General features: G+C 45.0%; 1 protein-coding gene across 3 annotated transcripts; it reads left to right on the forward strand.

Annotated features, from left to right (window-relative positions):
• Window positions 1-868: 868 nt before the first annotated feature.
• BCL2L12 (BCL2 like 12) lies at window positions 869-16,730 on the forward strand. 3 transcript variants are annotated; one of them, XM_083408229.1, is made up of 7 exons: window positions 869-1,165; window positions 2,405-2,634; window positions 6,623-6,999; window positions 9,317-9,481; window positions 10,692-10,798; window positions 13,220-13,471; window positions 15,739-16,730. In XM_083408229.1, exons 2-7 carry the CDS (start codon window positions 2,480-2,482, stop codon window positions 15,784-15,786), a joined length of 1,104 nt encoding a protein of 367 aa, XP_083264355.1. In that variant the 5' UTR covers window positions 869-1,165; window positions 2,405-2,479; the 3' UTR covers window positions 15,787-16,730. The 3 variants fall into 3 exon arrangements, with proteins under 3 accessions (XP_083264355.1, XP_083264356.1, XP_083264354.1); XM_083408228.1 differs by having other exon boundaries at window positions 1,034-1,216; XM_083408230.1 differs by lacking the exon at window positions 2,405-2,634 and having other exon boundaries at window positions 995-1,165.
• The last annotated feature ends 3,798 nt before the right edge of the window (window positions 16,731-20,528 follow it).

Below are 20,528 nucleotides of genomic sequence, written 5' to 3' on the forward strand. Positions count from 1 at the left end.
GCCTGAGCTCCCCGGAAGAAAAGGATTTATCAAAAATCAAAACTCTTCTCTCCAGTTCAATTCGGTCTTTCACACTCACCTAATGGTGCAAAAAGTCTTCCAGAAGCTTTATTGTTATTACAATTCTTTCTCTTACTAAGCCCTCAGTGAGCAACATCAGATTTTATCTTATTGCCGGTTGTTCTATGCACAGAAATGGAAAGACGAAGAAGTTCCCACCAAAGAAGAATGGAGAAGCAAAGTCACGGATTGTGCTGAATCAGCAAAGCTAACAGCTAAAATAGAAGAACTTAATGATATTTTATGGAAGAATGGAAGCCTTTTTTGGACTATTTAAAGAAATGTTATAATATGATGAATTCGCGAGCGGGATTTGAACTATGAGCAAGAGAAATAATGAGAGATTATTGTTATTATTGTTATGATATAAATAAGTGAAGATAGGGTGTGTGAGGTAGAATAAAAAAACACGGGAAAGGGGTTGGGAAGTCGATAATACAAAATAAAAAAATGTATTGGAATTCTATGTGAAATTTGTGGAAATTTAATAAAACTACGGTATATCACTGCCGGTCGTTCTAAATGCCAGCGTTTCTTCGATTGAGATGGAGACGTCTCAATTGGCAGACGAATTACATCATTTTCTCAAGGCCACCCAGTGCTTTTTGTTGTGTTTTCGTCTTTTTGGACTTCGCAGGGCATTGATCTCTGGATACTCAGCCAGCTCAGCTCCATAGGTTTTATACAGTATTCTGATTTTGTTCTGTGAACCGCCCAGAGACATTCGGGTACTGTATAGGGAGCTGTATAAATTCAATAAATAAAAATAAATAAACAAATAAACTCCTCACCGCCCTCTCCTCCAAAGGACTCCTCCGCTTTCGAGGATTCCTTTTTCGCGCACAATTCATTCTGTGGATTCCCGCTTTGATTCCAGAACGCTACACGTCATCGCAACGCCCAGCAGGGGTTAAATCGAAGCCCCGCCCCCGACAACTGTACAGCCCCCCACCCCACCCCCGCCGCTATCGACGAAAGCGGGACCGAAACTGAACTTAAGGTGGCGAAGGCGCATGTGCAAATCTTTCCTGCTGCAGAAGTGGCTTGGAAGTTTGCCGGAGGAGCATCAAACTTTTCTCCGGCTTTTGCCGGGCTTCTGTTTCAGGTGCGGACCGAGCGAGCCTCCGGGATAGAGACGCGACCGTGGGATTCTAAGGTAGTGGGGGAGTCTCCCATACGCAGCCCCCAAATTCCGGGGAGATGTGATGGGGAAAAGTGATGGGGGAATTGGGATAGGCAAAGAGGGTGGGAGTAATTCAGGCTTACTACCGAGTAGACATGTCTAGGAATGTACTACCAGGCTGAAAAGAACCAGGGTGTCTGGTGGTAAGGGGGCAGAGGCGGTGGATTGGTGTTTGTGTGGGGCATAGGAGCCAATTCCCCCCCTAACGTATTTGAGGGGTCCGGGGCCCCCAAAATTGATGGGGCATTGCCATTCAAAAGCTGTTTGTGTGCCAAGTCTTGCAACCTGCCCCACCCTCAATATTTTATTCAAGTTGGCACCCCTGGTGTGTGTGTGTTTGGGAGCAGGGAATGGCTGGGGCTTCTATGGATCGGTCCGGAATGATATTGTTGGTTTGCTTTGATTTATTTCATAAAAATTATATGCCTCTTGAGTGGAAAAAAACCCCAAGACACCGGTTGAGGTTAGCAAGGGCAGGGATTGCAACCTGGCTTTAAAGAAAGTGTTAGGTGGAGGAGGAAGAAGAACACCTGTTTTTGCTGGAGTGAGGTACTTTCCCATAGGATGTACCAACAGTGACAACAGCTTGTTTACCATGCTTGGCTTACTTAGCTTGAAATGTCGGGGGTTATTTTGTACTCTGCGGTGGCGTGATTTGGGTCTGGATTGCATGGGTTAAATCCGCGAGGGGCTGGTTGGTGAATAGATTGCCTTGTGTTTGAGCAGGCAGCTGAATTGGAGGCCTCTGAAATAAATCATATGATTCCAGTGGGGAACAGAAGAACGTGAACGAAAGGTCCTTGGTGTATATACAGTGGTACCTCGGGTTAAGTACTTAATTCGTTCCGGAGGTCCATTCTTAAGCTGAAACTGTTCTTAACCTGAAGCACCACTTTAGCTAATGGGGCCTCCTGCTGCTGCCACACGATTTCTGTTCTCATCCTGAAGCAAAGTTCTTAACCTGAAGCACTATTTCTGGGTTAGCAGAGTCTGTAACCTGAAGCGTATGTAACCCGAGGTACCACTGTACAAAGGATATGTGTTGGGGGGAGGGAGAGCGGAGGCATGGCAATCAATAATATGAATGAAAAGGAGCAGGATAGAAGGGGCTGTGAGAAAAAGGGAGGGAAGGCTAATGTGTTGTTGTTGTTTTTCTTCCAGGGCTGCTGGCAGGTGTGGCGAGAAACTTGTCTCTTCTCTTTGAACGCCAGCCTATCTTTGCAGCACGATAGACTCATGGCAGGGAGCCCGCTGCCGCCAAAAAGGCAGGTGGAAGAAGAGACCCGGAGGGTGCTGGAAGCATTCCTGCAAAGAGCGCTCAGAAATGGAGAGGTGGAGTCCCTAGGTCACGTGGGCGGGAGTTATTATGATCCTACAAGTTACATGCACAGGTAAAGGAGTCTTCGGAGGAGCGATGTTGTGGTTTAGCTGGGAGGAAATGAAATGCGGAAAATTCAGGGGCGAGTCCAGGCAGAGGTTCTGGCTTTCCTGGAAGGGGACAAGATCTTCTGCTGTGTCCAAGAATCAAGGCAGCAGAAGTGAATCACAAACGCTTTTTTTTTTCCTAAAGGAAGTCGCAGCCACAGCAATATGGATCACACACGCCAAGACTTAGTAATTTCCCATACTTCCCATCTCTGAAAATTTATTATTCCAAAAACGAAACCTTCATCTGGTTGTAAATATTAAGATTATACAGTGGTACCTCGGGTTACATATGCTTCAGGTTACATACGCTTCAGGGTACAGACTCCGCTAACCCAGAAATAGTACCTCAGGTTAAGAAATTTGCTTCAGAATGAGAACAGAAATCGTGCTCTGGTGGCACGGCAGCAGCGGGTACTTCAGGTTAAGAACTCACCTCCGGAATGAATTAAGTACTTAACCTGAGGTACCACTGTACCAGCAAGAATGAGTCTTTCTGTAAAAAAAAAAAAAAAAAAAAAAGAATGTTACTCCTAGCTGTCTTAAAACAAGGCTTAAAATAAAACCCCATACTAAACCACCGTATTTTCCGGTGTCGGATTCTGAGTTGGGATCTGGGCTGCATTCATGGGAGAAACAATTATATTGAATTCTCCTGGGCGGGAGAGATCTGGGAAGAAAGTTGTGGTTTTCAATCTGGGAGGTAAGAAAAGTGGGAGCTAGAATAAAACATGATCCATCACATTCAAAAGCTCTTTTTTGGGTCACCTTTGAGGTAAGGCAGGTGGTGTCTTGAGGTCACGGCTGGCCTGGGACTGTTTGTTCTTTAGCAAAATGCCCTGGCCTAACCCTGGCTTCAAGACACTACTTGCCTCAGGCACTTAATAAACATGTGTTTCCTCCCTATACCATAGGTATGAAAAGATTTCAAAACTTTATAAAGAACAAGTCTATGGCAAATGGACTATACAATAATGACCAAACCATTTTATGTGGCTTCGCGACACTGAAATTCAGACACTGTGTATAACAGCACTCCAATGTACAGTGGTACCTCAGGTTAAGTACTTAATTTGTTCCAGAGGTCCATTCTTAACCTGAAACTGTTCTTAACTTAAAGCACCACTTTAGCTAATGGGGCCTCCTGCTGCTGCCGCGCCGCTGGAGCACGATTTCTGTTCTCATCCTGAAGCAAAGTTCTTAAACTGAAGCACTATTTCTGGGTTAGCGGAGTCTGTAACATGAAGTGTATGTAACCTGAAGCGTATGTAACCCGAGGTACCACTGTAGTCTGCCCCAAACCATAATATCTTGATTATGAAGGCTGTTTACAATGGAGACGTTTCATGTTCCGATTTACAAAATCTTCTGTGGCATTTGGCTTCTTTTTGTGTGTGGGCTAAGAGAACAAATTAATATCATAGTATTATGCTGATGCAGACTTTCATAGTTTTAGGCTGTTCTGCAGTACAGTGACTCTCAGCTTTCACCTTTTGTACAAAAGATCCCATGCTGTGTATCTTTATGACTAGAGAGGAAACATTTTTTCTGTCTGAGGAAAATGGCAAGATGGCGGTGGGCCTGTCCAATCCAAATGCAGATAGTGAGTGGACTGACAGTTGAAACTTACTTCACTGGTGATGGGACAGCATCCCTCTGCTGTGTCTGAGGGGTAGCAGGCTAATTTAGGGGAACATGTGTTACACACACTTCTCTCGTTCACATTTAGCTTCTACTCTCTGCTCCTCAGATTGTGCCACCAGAGGTGACTGTCTCACTCTGGCTAATGGTAGGGCCAGCCTTGCTTGAAGTAGGACCTTTTCAGTGTTGGCACCCTATCCTTGAAATCCCTCTGCTTGAAGAGTCCTCTGTGGTGCCAACTTAGTTCTCTTTTCAATACCAAAGGAACACATTTTTATTTGCTAGATAAAACTTCTAGATGCTGTTGATAGGTGTTTTAATCTTACTGCTATTTTTTTTGGGGGGGGGTGGGTAAATAATATAACTGCTGCTGCTGCTCTTATTGCTTTGCTGTTTCAACTGCTTTAGTTTAATTGTTAGCTATCCTGGAAAACACATGTTGGCGAGGAAATAAATATATGAAAAAAAGAAAGTACTCGTTTGTTGGTGGCGGGTCAAAGGTCCAAAGCTAGAGTCCTGGATCCACTTACCTTGGAGTAAATCCCATTGAACAAAGTGGGATTTACTTCTGAGTAGATGTGCTTAAGATACCACATTTTCTTTCTCTCTATAGTTTTTTTATTTGATTTTGAAAAGTATAAACATGTAATTAAAAAACAGTTTCGAAGCCAAATATCGAGATTACTCTGAATCTTTTGACTTTCCCCCATCCCTTCCATGGGTCCCAACAGTATTGTTTACAACTGCATATCAATACTTATCCAAATTTTTAATCCTTCTAAATTATCCATACTTTCCATTTCTTTACAAGTGTGGTTAAAATCCAGCCAATGCTTTAACCTGCTTACAGTGGTCTTGTAAATAAATTATAAATTCCCCCCATTTCTTATTAAAGTTTTTGTCTTCTTGATTTCTGAGCTTCCCAGTTAATTTTGCCATTAACTTGCCGTTCTTCTCTGGTTGGGGTAGTTTCTTCCCTCCGTCTCTGGACTAGCAGCATCCGTGTGGCTGTTGACACATACATAAACAATCTTTTCTGGTCCTTTGGTATCTAGGTACCTATAATTCCTAGTAAAAAGGCTTCTGGTTTTTTTAACAAAAGTTATTTTAAACATTTATTTCATTTCATCGTATATCATCTCCCAGAAATTTTTCATTACTTTACATGTCCATTACAAAGGATAAAAGGTACCTTCTTTTTCTTTACATTTCCAGCAAATATTTGAACTTGTTCTGTACTTTTTTGCTAACTTGACAGGTGTCAGATGCCACCTGTACATCATTTTCATCTAATTTTCTTTCAGTGAACAACACAGCGTGAATTTCAGTTCTGTTTTCCACAGCTTCTCCCAACCTGCCATTTGTATATTATGTCCCAAGTCTTTTTGCCTGCTGTTTCATTACAGATTTAACTTGTTCATCTTTTGTACGCCACTCCAAGAGCCAATTATGCATTTTAAAATACCACGTTTTATTTTATTTTATTTTTTAAAATATTTTTTATTAGGAATTTAAACAGAACATATTATCTTACATATCATCCTTAATCCCCCCTCCCCCATAAAACAATCCACCCTCCCCTCCCGACTTCCCTCCGTTCCCATCTCTGGTTTCTCTGTAAATGCTATTCTCTGCATGTTACAAAATTGTATAAATCCTTAATTTATCTAACTGATTATTATCAATAAAAAGTTTGTGAGTGTTTATTCAAAACCTGCCAAGGAGTCCAGTTCACTTTGTTGCTTCTTTAAATAATTTGCAAAAGGTTCCCCTTCATCTTTAAAGTCACAGTTATCCTTGTCCCGTAGTTTATGTGTCAATTTTGCCAATGCTGCATAGTCCATCAGTTTCTCTTGCCATACAGTGGTGCCCCGCAAGACGAATGCCTCGCAAGACGGAAAACCCGCTAGACGAAAGGGTTTTCCGTTTTGGAGGTGCTTCGCAGGACGAATTTGCTATGGGCTTGCTTCGCAAGACGAAAATGTCTTGCGATTCCGGGGGGGGGGTTTTCCGCTCCCCACCCCCTTTTTCTAAGGCACTAAGCTGCTAATAGCCTTTTAGCAGCTAATCCGCTAATCCCTTAAGCCTTTAATAGCCGCTAATCCGCTAATAGCGCTAATCCGCTAATCCGCTAATGGGCTTGCTTCGCAAGACGAAAAAACCGCTAGACGAAGAGACTCACGGAATGGATTCTTTTCGTCTTGCGAGGCACCACTGTAATTCTTTAGTCGGGGTTTCTTCGTTCTTCCATCCTTTTGCTATTAAGACTCTCGCCATAATACCACGTTTTCTATCGCTGTTCACTCCCCACAGCTCCCCATCAGAACATTTCCAGGATTGTCCCGCCTGGAGCTCTGCCCATGAGGAAAATAACTGCGCCGACGAAAAAAAGCATAGCTTCCGCACCAGCATCAAGCGTCTACTGCAGCGGAGGCCTAGTCCGCGAACCCCGCCGGACAACATGCCGCCTTCTATGGGCTCCTTAAAGAGGTCCAAGGCAGGAGGGGAGGTTGGGGAAGGCGGCCGCCAGAAGCGCTCCTTTTCCCTCAAGAACATCCTGCGGAAAAAGGGATCCTCCTCAGGGGAGACGACAAGCCCTGGTGGGACTCTCCAGCGCCCAGACTCCCTACCTGTTGTCAACTGCTACTGTCGGAAACACCCATCGGAGCAACGGGTGCCCCAAGGGAGTGGTAAGGAAGTGCCACCTCTCTGGCCTTCATTTATTATCTAGATTCCTTCTTGCTTCAGAGACAGAGGTCCTGGCTCCATGCCTCACCCAGTTACAAACATTTTTAAAGGGGTGCTGCCTTTCTTGAAGGAAGGGTAAAGTGGTGTTTTTGCTTGCCAAAGTCCATGTTGAGCAAAGATTTGATTCCGGGATGTCGAGCCTTGAAGTCCAGAGCTAGTCAGAACGAAGTTGCTTTCTCTTGCTATTTGAAGCTGTGCTAGTTTGTTTGTTTTTTTGGAAAAAAACAAACAGACAAAAGCTCCCTCTTTATTGCCTATTTGTGGGTAGCGCCATCAAACCTAGTGGTAAAAGGTAAAGGGACCCCGGCCATTAGGTCCAGTCGTGGCCGACTCTGGGGTTGCAGCGCTCATCTTGCTTTATTGGCCGAGGGAGCCGGCGTACAGCTTCCGGGTTATGTAGCCAGCATGACTAAGCCGCTTCTGGTGAACCAGAGCAGCGCACGGAAACGCCGTTTACCTTCCTGACGGAGCGGTACCTATTTATCTACTTGCACTACGATGTGCTTTCGAACTGCTAGGTTGGCAGGAGCAGGGACCAAGCAACGGGAGCTCACCCCATCGCGGGGATTCGAACCGCCGACCTTCTGATCGGCAAGTCCTAGGCTCTGTGGTTTAACCCACAGAGCCACCCGCGTCCCGTAAACCCAGTGGAACTTGCCTCAAATGAGTCTTTCATGAGTGGAATTGCTGTATTGCTGGGCTCCTAATTTCCAAAGCTGATCCAGCAAGATACCATGATATCAATGATATCAAAAATTGCAGAGAGATCAAGGGAAATTAAGAGGTTCGCAGTCTCCCTCTCCCAATAAATATCCCTGGTCAGGCAACCCAGGCTGAGTTGGTCTTAACCAGGCCTGAAACCAGACTGGAATGGGTTCAGATAATCAATTTTATCAAGTGGGTAGATAGCAGTTGTCATAATAATTGTAATTTTATTATTTGTACCCTGCCCCAGTCACTCTGGGCAGTTTCTAGCATATGCAAAAACATCATTAAGCATTAAAAACTTCCCTATCCAGGGCTGCCTTCAGATGTCTTCTAAAGGCTGTATAGTTACTTATCTCCTTGACATCTGGTGGGAGGGGATTCCACAGGAAGGGCGCCACTGCCGAGAAGGCCCTGTGCCTGGTTCCCTGTAACTTCATTTCTTGCAATGAGGGAACTGCCAAAAGGCCCTCAGCGCTGGACCTCAGTGTCCGCATTGAACAATGGGGGGGGTCATACACTTCCAGGTCCAGTGTGGGTTTTTTGTCAAATGCCCGCCGGGGGGGGGGGGACCATGTCTTCACTAATAGTAGCTACTTGGTTCTGTGGGTGAGAACTGACTTGCCTTTCTTTTTCTGCCTGTTGAAGACTCCTGTGCAACTCAGAAGCTTGCCTATCCTTTCACCAACAGAAGTTAGCCTTGTTGCAGATAATCAGCTTTTGCTAGCATGTCACATACCGTATTTTTCACTCCATAGGACGCACTTTTTCCCTCTTAAAAACTAAGGGGAAAAGTCTGTGCCTCCTATGGAGTGAATGCAGGGGGGAGGCAGGCAGGAAAAGCCCCCAAGAGCCTCACACTAGCTTCACGCGGCTCTTGCAGGCTTTTCCCCAGGAGGGAGAAGGGACCTGTTCTGGGGGCTGGTGTCAGGGCTCGGGCTTCCCCCGCCCCGCAAGCTTTGGGAACGGAGGCAAGGCTGCGCGCAACCTTGCCACCGCTCTCTGACCTGTTCTGGAGGCTGGGGTCGGGGGAAGCTCGGGCTTCCCCTGCCCCAGCCCCGCAGCTAAAAAGGAGAAGCCTGAAGCCCCCGGAGTGCAGCGTGAACTTTCGCTGCGCTCCGGAGGCTTCAGGCAGCTATCCGCAAGCCTTCGGAGCGCAGCAGGAGTTCTCGCTGCACTCAGAAGGCTTGTGGATAGCAGCCTGAAGCCTGGAGAGCTAGAGGGGTCGGTGCACACCGATCCCTCTTGCTCTCTAGGCTTCGCTTCGCTGGAGAGGCTGCACAGTTTTCCCTCTCTGCGCAGCGCCCCTTCAGCGAAGCGGGAAGAGAAATGGAAGGGGCTCCGTTTCTCCTGCCGCTTCGCTGAAGGGGCGCTGAGCAGAGAGGGGGAGAATTCCCCCCCCCCCCGTTCTCCCCCTCCTATGGTCCAGTGTGTCCTATAGAGCGAAAAATACGGTAACTTATCCTTTGTTGCCTTGCTAACCGGTGGCTCTCTCTGCAGTGCAGAATTTGGCTTTCCTCTGCTCCTTAACAGCTTTCTGTTCTTTTGTTGCAGGTGGTGAGGCTGAGAATGCTGAGTTATATACCTTGGTGGCCCAGAAACTGGACCACTTGGTCAAGCAGCAACAGCTGACCAGTCCTTTGGTGGCCAAAAGCTTGCCTTTCCCCACAGATGAAATCAGCATACTTCCCACGGGTGGCACTTTACCTATCACTCCAGGTATGGGATTGAGTTGCTTGCGGTTGTACCTTCACCGCTGGGTAATAGAGATTGCATCTTAATCCCTTCTTCTTTCCTGGCCAAATATGTCATAAGAATTAGCACCCACAAGCATCCTCTTAGTTTGTGCAGTGCTTCCTGTGTTGGGACGGTGCTGCAACACAGGGGGACAGGCAGGGAAGGAAGTAACAAGGGGAATCCATCAGAGTGGATTTGATTTACCGTATTTTTCGCTCTATAAGACGCACCTAGATTTTCGAGGAGGAAAAGATGAAAAAAATATATTCTGAATCTCAGAAGCCAGAACAGCAAGAGGGATCACTGCGCAGTGAAAGCAGCAATCCCTCTTGCTGTTCTAGCTTCTGGGATAGCTGCGCAGCCTGCATTCGCCCCATAACACGCACACACATTTCCCCTTACTTTTTAGGAGGGAAAAAGTGAGTCTTATACAGCAAAAAATACGGTAAGTCAAATTGATTTAAATCACTAGTCAGTAAGACTTGATTGAAATCATTTTTTTACGGAAAGACTCATTCTCGCTGGTATAATCTTAATATTTACAACCAGATGAAGGTTTCGTTTTTGGAATAATAAATTTTCAGAGTAGTTTTTACAGTTATATCAAAAATTGCTGATTTGGTTATACTATTAGAAATTCAAAGACAGGTAATTATGAAATTATTGTTTATATTTGGACATCTTTTCTGCTGCACTTTATTGGAAGGAGAAAAATAATCATTTCCTTAATAACAATTTAAACTATTTAAGTAAAACAATAACATTATAGCATATGTATCCATGTTTGTTAACTGATGTGGTTAAATGATTTAAAAAAAAAAAAACTTAGATTGAGTTTTAGCACACATGAAAAACTTAAAACAAATCCTTATTTCCTGATGAATAGCCTTTGGACTATAATGTAACTTAAATAGAAAACTATCTTGAGAAAGATTTTTCCTCCAAAAGCATTTTATTTTAAAAATCCGATTTAAATTATTTTTTTATTTTTATTTTTTAAAAATTGATTTTTATCAGCCATGGAATCCATAGTTAGGTCCCACCACTTCAGAGAGAGGCTCCAATGAATAATGACCCTGCAAATACATTATCTAGGCCCAAAGCCATCTTCAGATCCCTTTTTCCTCAGAACAATTTGTTTTGTCAGGCCCACGTTGCATCTCTGAATTGGACTGGTTTTTTCTGCTCACAGTTATTTCGGAGGAGCTGCCAGGAGACTTGGAGGAGAAACAGAAAGAGCAAATCCTCCAGAAACTGGTTGCCCTTCTGGAAGAGAAGGCCGGAATCATCAATAAGGAGGTATAAGCCAGGCCTGTGACAAAAGTGTTGCATTGTGGAATGTTCCTGTCTGCCGGCCCGGCCCTTTTTCAGGATATGCCGTTCTATTCTGCTCCTTTGCCTTGCATCCCAGTTTTCTCCCTGCAACTCTAAATAATTATCCAAATTTTTGTGGCCACGAACCCTCATTATCCTTTTTGGGGAATTCCCCCCTTCTTCAGGCTTTTTCCTAAACTTTTTTTGTACTTCTACAAACCTTGGGGTTTCCCCAAGCCTGCTGATATCGCCCTCTTAATAATGGATGGCTACTGAAAGACCAGCACTTAGAGAAAAAGCTTGCTATTATTTTATAAGGTTAGCAAGTGAAAGCAAGTGTTGTCCCTGCTCTCTACTTACCTATTAGCGTACGTTCTTCCTCTTCTTCCAAGAAAACTCACCCCTTGTGTTTTCTTCCCTTCCTCTTCCCATGTTTACTTAGAGGTATATTTTGGGCTTACTATTAAGTATGCATAAGATTGCAGCCTAGGAATCATCCTGTTGTCATATGTAGCACTGTGGGTTAAACCACTGAGCCTCTTGGGCTTGCTGATCGGAAGGTCGGCGGTTCGATTCCCCACGACGGGGTGAGCTCCCGTTGCTTTGTCCCAGCTTTTGCCAACCTAGCAGTTCAAAAGCACACCAGCGCAAGTAGATAAACAGGTACTGCTGTGGTGGGAAGGCAAACAGTATTTCCGTGCGCTCTGGCTTCTGTCACAGTGTCCTGTTGCGGCAGAAGCGGTTTAGTCATGGTGGCCACACGACCCAGAAAGCTGTCTGTGGACAAACGCTGGCTCCTTTGCAAGGCCTGAAGTGAGATGAGTGTCACGCCCCCTAGTCGCCTTTGACTGGACTTCACCGTCCAGGGGTCCTTTACTGTAATGATTCTAGGGGTTGCTCGTGCGTACGCCGGTGCAAACACCTGGCTGGATTGCCTGAGTGAACCTTTTCTGTCTGGACAGCCACTCACCCGTGGCTGTCTCAATTGCTGGCAGGATCCGTCCGTGGGCGTTTCTTAAACTTCTTCCAGCAAAAAAGCTCTTTGACGCCTAGTCTTCTCCTACTCTCTCTGCACGAAAGCCTTCTGCGCAAGGAGGGCGTAGGCAGCGGAGGACCTCTACTCTCCCCGCTGGTCCCCGGCAAGGAGTCATGGGACCGCCTCGCCGCTTCCCCCATCTGCCCCCCTTCTCCACTGGTGCTACGCTGATTCTCTTCCCCAGAAGATGGGCTGCCTCTTCCAATCCCGGGACACTCTCCAGAATCCCTCTGGATTTTGCTCTCTCCCTCCGGCACTGATGGCAGTTCTCTGACATTTACCTTACCTAAGGCGAAGACATTGAAGCTGCAATCTCCTAGGCACACTTACTTGGGAATAAGCCCCACTGAACATCGTAGCCACAGGCTTCTGGGTATCCACAGTTCAAATTGCTCTGCGCATGCCTTTTGCATTGCTGTCTTTATACGCCCCAGTCCGCTTTTGCAAAGCTTCTCTTGCTCACATTGTTGAGCTAAACTTTTATTTACCAGTTTACAAAGGAGCTGTGTTGTTGCAAGAGACAATTTTGTCAATGCCACTTCTTAGAATGTGCCACCAACAACTGATAGCCAGCAGCATTGTCTTCTACTGTTCCTTCTGCCTGTCATATGCACAGCTGCCCTGACGGCATTGATTCTTAAGAAAACAGGGCAGGCCATGGGTGTAGCCAAAGGCCCAGTAAGGGGGCAGCTGCCCCCCAGATCAATACAAATCAATACAAATCTGCAGTTCTGTCTCTCCTAACAAAAGCCTGTCCGCCCCCAGCAAAAAACCTGGCTACACCCATGGGGCAGGCTAGTTCTTCCTTTTCCACTCAAGGCATTTACAAAAACTGTTTGGGTCTGGAAATAGCTCATATGTCCCTGCTTGTACCTCTGTAAGGAAAACCACCTCCCACTTTACAGTGGTACCTCGGGTTACATACGCTTCAGGTTACATACGCTTCAGGTTACAGACTCCGCTAACCCAGAAATAGTGCTTCAGGTTAAGAACTTTGCTTCAGGATGAGAACAGAAATCGGGCTCCGGTGGTGCGGCGGCAGCATGAGGCCCCATTAGCTAAAGTGGTGCTTCAGGTTAAGAACAGTTTCAGGTTAAGAACGGACCTCCGGAACGAATTAAGTACTTAACCCGAGGTACCACTGTATTTGGCTTTTCAATGGGTGAGCATCTCGCAAGCAGCACTTGAAATTTTGAAAAGTAGCAAAAATGCAAATCAGCCCTAAGGCGGGCCTGCGCACCTTATCTAAGCACATTATTGGTTCTCAATGAATACTTAGGAGTGTCTTTCTGATTGGAATTCGCAGCTGTCCTTCAGACGAGTCACCCAGGCAACTCTTAATGGTTCTTCTCCCTTTCTGTGATTGGCAGATTGAGGCCGACCCACTGCTACGCAACACCTTATCCCGCTTGTCCTACCGCAGCTTCTCTCGCCTGGCCGAGGCCTTCACCTCACGTGCCCCCGCTGGTCTCCCCAGCCCCCAGCTGGCTAAGCTGGCGCTCACCATGGAGCTCACGCGAAAAGTGGCCGGTATCAACAGCCATGCAGTGCACACCCTCATGGGCTACAGTCTCCAGTATATGGACATGTTCGTGCCCTGGCTACAGCAGCAAGGGGGCTGGGTAAGTGTTGTGGCAAGTCTGGCTATGGATTCTTCATAGGCTGGGCTTGAGTCCCAGTTGATAGTGCATTAAAAAGTAGTAAACATTTTTAAAAAAGAAGAAGATGGGACACGGGTGGCGCTGTGGGTTAAACCACTGAGCCTCTTGGGCGTGCTAATCAGAAGGTCGGCGGTCCGAATCCCCGCGACGGGGTGAACTCCCGTTGCTCGGTCCCTGCTCCTGCCAACCTAGCAGTTCGAAAGCACAAAGTGCAAATAGATAAATAGGTACCGCTCCAGCGGGAAGGTAAACTGCATTTCCGTGTGCTGCTCTGGTTTGCCAGAAGTGGCTTAGTCGTGATGGCCACATGATCCAGAAGCTGTACGCCGGCTCCCTCAGCCAATAAAGCGAGATGAGCGCCGCAAACCCAGAGTCGGCCATGACTGGACCTAATGGACAGGAGTCCCTTTACCTTTACCTTTAGCACTACCCGAAGGAGTCTCAAAGTGGCTAACATTCTCCTTTCCCTTCCTCCCCCACAACAAACACTCTGTGAGGTGAGTGGGGCTGAGAGACTTCAAGAAGTGTGACTGGCCCAAGGTCACCCAGCAGCTGCATGTGGAGGAGCGGAGACTCGAACCCGGTTCACCAGATTACGAGCCTACAGCTCTTAACCACTACACCATGCTGGTAGTCCAAATGCTGTCCATGAGGCAACTTGAATCAAGACTGACATGGGGTTCTAGAAAAATGCTTGGCTGTGATCTCGCCATAGGTAGCAAGACGTAGCTTTCTCTCACAAAAAGACGCACTTTGTAGCTTAGCCTTTTCCCTCTTTATCTTCGGTTCCACATCTGTAAAATGGAACTAAGTGATCTACTGAACAGGAGCGTCACAAGTGTCCAGCATAATAATTATAATTATTATTTATTGAATTTATATACCGTCCTATACTCGGAGGTCTCAGGGCAGTTCACAGAATAAAATCAAAATATAAAACCACAAAATCCATAATCAAAATAAAAACAACAACCCAATAATGCCCCCCCAAAACAGCCACATTTTAAAAGGGTGTAAGATGTCAATCTGATCCACCAAAGGCCTGGTTAAAAAGGAACGCTTTTGCCTGGTGCCTAAAGGTGTATCATGAAGACGCCAGGCAAACTTCCCTGGGGAGAGCATTCCACAGACGGGGAGCCACTGCAGAGAAGGCTGGTTCTCGTTTTGCCACCCTCTGGACCACTGGAGGAGGAGGCACATGAAGGAGGGCCTCAGCAGATGATCTCAGGGTCTGAGAGCCTGCAAAGCACAACGGCCTGAGTGCGAGTTGAACCCCACTTACCTGGAAATAAGCCCCACTGAACTGAACATTACTTCTAAGTAGACATGGTTAGGATTGCAACTGTTCGTCGATTCAGCGGCAAGTAAGATCAGTACAGTACTTTGGATCGCTCCAACAGGCAACCTCTTCCAACAAAGCCTGGAGCATAACCAAGGCTTTTAATTCCTCTAGATCAGGTGCTCCTGCAATGTGCTGAACTACAGTTCCCATCAGCCCCAGCAAGCATGGCCAGAATTGATGGGAGTTGCAGCTCAGCAATATCTAGAGAGCCAATGGCTGCCTGTTTCTCTTTGACTTTGCCCCACAATTGGAGAGCCTTAAATCTGTAGTCATTTGGCCTGGAGCCTATAGCTCTGTTGCCTCTCAGTCAGTTCTTGCCTTCTACACTGCCTGTGCTGGAGGGCAGGTACTAAGCAACACCATATAAAAGGGTCCAGTTCTGGCTGGCTATAAAAGGATGCTGTCTCTGGGGGTCCCAGTTGTAGGTGTGAGGTGCTCCTGGCTGAGAAGTGTGATGGTTAGGTCTGGGCGATATGATGATAGATTGTTGAACACTGGTTTTAAATCCACATCTTGATAACCAGTTCAAAATATTTGCCCTGATGATAAACTGCTCGAGGCCAGAGGTCTGTTGGTCTGCCGGCTCAGCTCTCGCCTGCCTCCTCCAGGCGGCAGCAAACCATAGAGCAGGCGCAGACTGGGAAAATCCCTCTGGTTACAATGCAGCTTGCTCAACTAAGGCACAGAAAAGGCTGAGGCCAGGCGATGTGGGAGGAAGAAGCAGCCGAGATGCATTCCAGACATCGCAATATATTAGCATATTTAGCTGCTGATATATCACGATGCTGAAAACCAGATATCACACAGCCCTAGTAAAAAGATGCAAAATGCATTATCTTCAAGGTACTATGGAAACAACTAATGATTTTTCTTTCTTTCTCTGTAGGAAAGCATTGTGGCCCAGGAAGAGATATTTGATCTGCAGCTTGACTAGCCATTCTCCAGTATCATGAGCCAGTGCCACTGCTCTTAAAACTGTGATGAAGGAGTGAATATGCTCTTGAGACTTGCTTGGGCAAAGCTGACTAATGGGTGGGTTTGTTTTTTTCAAAGTCTCCCTCGAAAGTCCCATCTTCTCTCTCCAGCAGGGTAAATGCCACTGAAGGAAAGTTATGTCCTTGCAACACTGATCAGAATGTGACTTTTAAGCCAGCCCAGGGATCTAGAAATCTACACTAATAACTCCCAAACTTCTGGACTTGGAATAAATGGCAGAAATTGATTTTATTTATTTTTTTGCACTAATTGTTGCTGCTCTGTTCCTACGGGATTTGGAGTACTGTTTTTAAAACTTGGCAAAGGAAAATAAGGGTCAGAGAAAAATAAGATAGTTGAACTAAGTAGGCATTGGTAGGGAACAGAGACTATAATTCAGATGCCGGTCATTGAAGGCAAAGTTGGTGGAGATCTAAGGGTAGAGCCTTATAATTGGTGACTCCGTATCTTTGAAATGGTCTTCTAAAGAAAGCTTACCTGGTTCTGACACTCTTATCTTTTCAGCACCACGTGAAAACATTTTTTTTAAAGAAGGATATTTAGATACTGTTTTTGTTCTGGTTTTGATATTTAATGTTATTGTTCTGCCGTTTTGTAATTATTTATTGTATTGGGGGCGGGTTGCTTGTTTTTTAATTTTCTTGATTTGTGAGCTCCTCTGGGGGTTGAAGAGTAGGATATACAAAATAAATAAATCCTATGCGAAACTTGCTCGCAGATCAGTTCGTATGAAAACTCAATGGCATCATCTTCCAAGACTGAGTTGCAAGGTTCTGAGAATAATGTAACCCTCAAACTCAGGGATTTGAGTATGTTTACCAGTAGCTTAACTGAAGTGTTTCAATGACTGAGAAACACTCTATTTTTTTAAAATAAAACTTTTCAATGAAAATACATATTTCAGTATCAAGTACTTTGGTTGGTGTCTGCATTTTTGTTTGCTTGGTGTTCCCTTTTGTCCCCTCAACCTTCTGCCATACCCATCTCTTTAAATAATTTGTTGCAGGTAGCATCCTGAATATGAACATCCACCGAGGAGGTGTCTACCCCCCCCCCCCCGCCCACTACTCCTGCAGCAACATTCTTCATGCAAGCTCCTGCCTGCGTAACTCCGGCAGTGATCCTATACCCACTAACTCATTAGGACTTCCGAGTAAATATGTAGGATTGAGCTATCAAAAAGGGACCACGTGTAGCTTGTCTGTTTACAGTGGTACCTCAGGTTAAGTACTTAATTCGTTCCGGAGGCCTGTACTTAACCTGAAACTTTTCTTAACCTGAAGCACCACTTTAGTGATGGCCTCCTGCTGCCGCCATGCTGCCGGAGCATGATTTCTGTTCTCATCCTGAAGCAAAGTTCTTAACCTGAGGTACTATTTCTGGGTTAGCGGAGTCTGTAACCTGAAGCATATGTAACCTGAAGCGTATGTAACCCGAGGTACCACTGTATTACATTTTACATGCCACCTTTCACTCAAGGAGCTCAAAGTGGCCTACATCCTTTCCCCCGTCCTAATATTATCATCACATCAACCTTGTGAGGTTTGACTGAGGCAGTTGGTGCCTGGCCCAAGGTCACCCAGTGAAGTTCGTGTCTGAGAGGGGATTTGAACCCTAGTCTCTCACATCACTACACAATACTGTTTATGTTGATTAAACCCCATCCCATGCTAATTTAAAATACTAACAGACGTTAAAGAAAGAGGGGGCTTTGCCCTGCCAGACTTGAAACTCTATTATGAAGCAGCAGCGTTTTGCTGGCTGAAAGAATGGCTACTTCTTGAAAACACAGATATATTGGATTTAGAAGGGTTCAATAATGCATTTGGTTGGCATGCATATTTATGGTATGACAAAGTTAAAGTGCATAGAATGTTTAAAATTCACATTGTTAGAAAAGCACTGTTCAATGTTTGGAGCAGATACAAAGATCTTTTGGAAAACAAAACCCCAAGGTGGTTGTCTCTAATGGAAGCTAAAGCAGTAAAAAGACTCAATATGGAGGCCAATTGGCCAAAGTATTGGGAGATTTTAGAACAGGATGGTGACAAATTGAAATTGCAGAGTTTTGACAAACTAAAAAGTAAAGTCCGAGATTGGCTTCATTATTATCAAATAATGGAGGCATTTAAAATGGACAGAAAAATTGGCTTCCAGGTGGAAAAATCAAAATTGGAAACAGAACTGTTAGAACCCAAAACAAAAACATTGTCTAGAATGTACAATTTGCTGCTGAAATGGAACACACAGGATGAGGAAGTGAAATCGGCTATGATTAAATGGGCTCAAGATGTTGGTCATAACATAATGTTTGCTGACTGGGAAAGGTTGTGGACCACTGGAATAAAGTTTACGGCATGTAATGCCTTAAGAGAGAATATAATGAAAATGATTTATAGGTGGTACATGACACCAGTCAAGCTTGCAAAAATGTATCATATGTCTGATAACAAATGCTGGAAATGTAAAGAAGCAGAAGGTACCTTTTTTCACCTTTGGTGGACGTGCCCAAGGATTAAGGCTTTCTGGGAAATGATTTATAATGAATTGAAAAAAATATTTAAATACACATTTAGAAAGATCCCAGAAGCCTTTCTCCTGGGTATGGTAAACCAACAGGTTCAAGGGAAGGACAGAACTCTTTTTATGTATGCTACAACAGCAGCAAGAATACTCATCGCGCAATACTGGAAGACGCAAGATCTACCCACGCTGGAAGAATGGCAAATGAAGCTCATTGACTATATGGAACTTGCAGAAATGACTGGCAGAATCAGAGACCAGGGAGAAGAGATGGTGAAGGAAGACTGGAGGAAATTTAAAGACTATCTACAGAAGCATTATAAAATTACGAACGTTTGAGGTTATCAGATTGAATGTAAAAGAATGTTATTATAAAAATGACAATGTTAAAGAAAGTATATTTAGGAGGACATAGGGAAATGTAAGGATAAATAAGACAATAACATTAATCTGAACCAAAGATACGCCAGAGGGAAAGAGTTTACTACCAGAATATAAGACCTAGAATACAGAGTGGGAAGGCATGGGGAAGTCGCAGACTTAAGTTAATGCTGAAGAATACAATGACACAATATTTGTTTTTAATTCTTTTATTTTTATCTTGCTCATTTTTCTTTTTGTCTTTGTACAATGTATGTATTGTTTTTCTTTTGCTATTTTCTTTTTGATGTGTTTGTCGATTTGTTCTTTGTTTGTTTATTGAATGTGGAAAATAAAATATTATTTAAAAAAAAAAATAAACCCCATCCCATGCTAAAGCCACTATGTTAATATAGGTTATGTATGGTATATATAGGACGCGGGTGGTGCTGTGGGTTAAAGCCTCAGCGCCTAGGACTTGCTGATCGAAAGGTCAGCGGTTCGAATCCCCGCGGCGGGGTGCGCTCCTGCTGTTCAGTCCCAGCGCCTGCCAACCTAGCAGTTCGAAAGCACCCCTGGGTGCAAGTAGATAAATAGGGACCGCTTTCTAGCGGGAAGGTAAACGGTGTTCCGTGTGCTGCGCTGCCTCGCCAGATGCAGCTTGTCACGCTGGCCACGTGACCCGGAAGTGTCTCCGGACAGCGCTGGCTCCCGGCCTATAGAGTGAGATGAGCGCACAACCCTAGAGTCTGGCAAGACTGGCCCGTACGGGCAGGGGTACCTTTACCTTTTTATGGTATATATATGAACACACACAAAGGTGTGGGGGGGGACGGGACCGGATAAGATAGCTTCCAGTGGAGGTGTTCCCAGGCAGGGAGCAGTTAGCTGCTGCATTAAAGTGACAGCTATTCTAAGAGGACCCATGTTTTTGAGCTGGGAACCAAACTACCTAAAATAAATCACCTCCTACTCCAAGTTTTTGTTTCGTTGTTGTGTTCAATAAAACCAGTTTGAGCCCTGAATCAATGGTGTGATGTTCTTACGGGCAGTGTGGCTAAAACTTTCTGAGACCTGGAACAATGAACTGTGTCCCTGGCACAGGATATACATGGCAGGAGTTCTAGGTAACTTCTAGGTTAGATTACTGCAATATGTTATATGTGGGGCTACCTCTGAAGTCGCTTTGGAAACTTCAGCTGGTACAGGTTGCTTGCTGGGGCAAGATGATTTGAGCACATAAGGCCGATTTTGTATGCATGATGCTTTTAGGGTGGCCTTTGGCTAAGGGATTGGGTGATGTCTCAAGTCTTTAAAGGTTCCTGCACACTTTGTTAGTGGTCTCTCACTTCCTCACAAGGAGGTGTGTGTGTGGCGGGGGAGCCGGCGGATCTAGTTGCAAAAGAAAAATAAAGATATGTCTTGCTTTCACTGGATCCTACCTTCATCCATTTTTCTATGGCTTATAATGGGCTTAGGGGACACTAAGTCCCTTGGGGATGCCGTCTCGTTTACATCAGGGAGGTGGGCAGCAAAAGCCAACCCATAATTTTTCTACGACAGGATGCTTTGGGCAAGATAAAGTGACTTAACATATAATAGTAATAATAATAATAATAATAGTAATAATAATAATTTTTATTTATACCCCGCCCTCCCCAGCCAAGGCCGGGCTCAGGGCGGCTAACAAGCAATAATAAAAAGAAGTTGAATGAATACAACTTAAAAACAAGATTAAAATACAACATTAGTATTAAATTACAACATTAGTCTCTAGTAGTCTCTAGAGACAGGCGG

Source organism: Podarcis tiliguerta, assembly GCF_965153285.1.
Source record: "Podarcis tiliguerta genome assembly, chromosome: 13".
Classification (NCBI taxonomy): domain Eukaryota; kingdom Metazoa; phylum Chordata; class Lepidosauria; order Squamata; family Lacertidae; genus Podarcis; species Podarcis tiliguerta.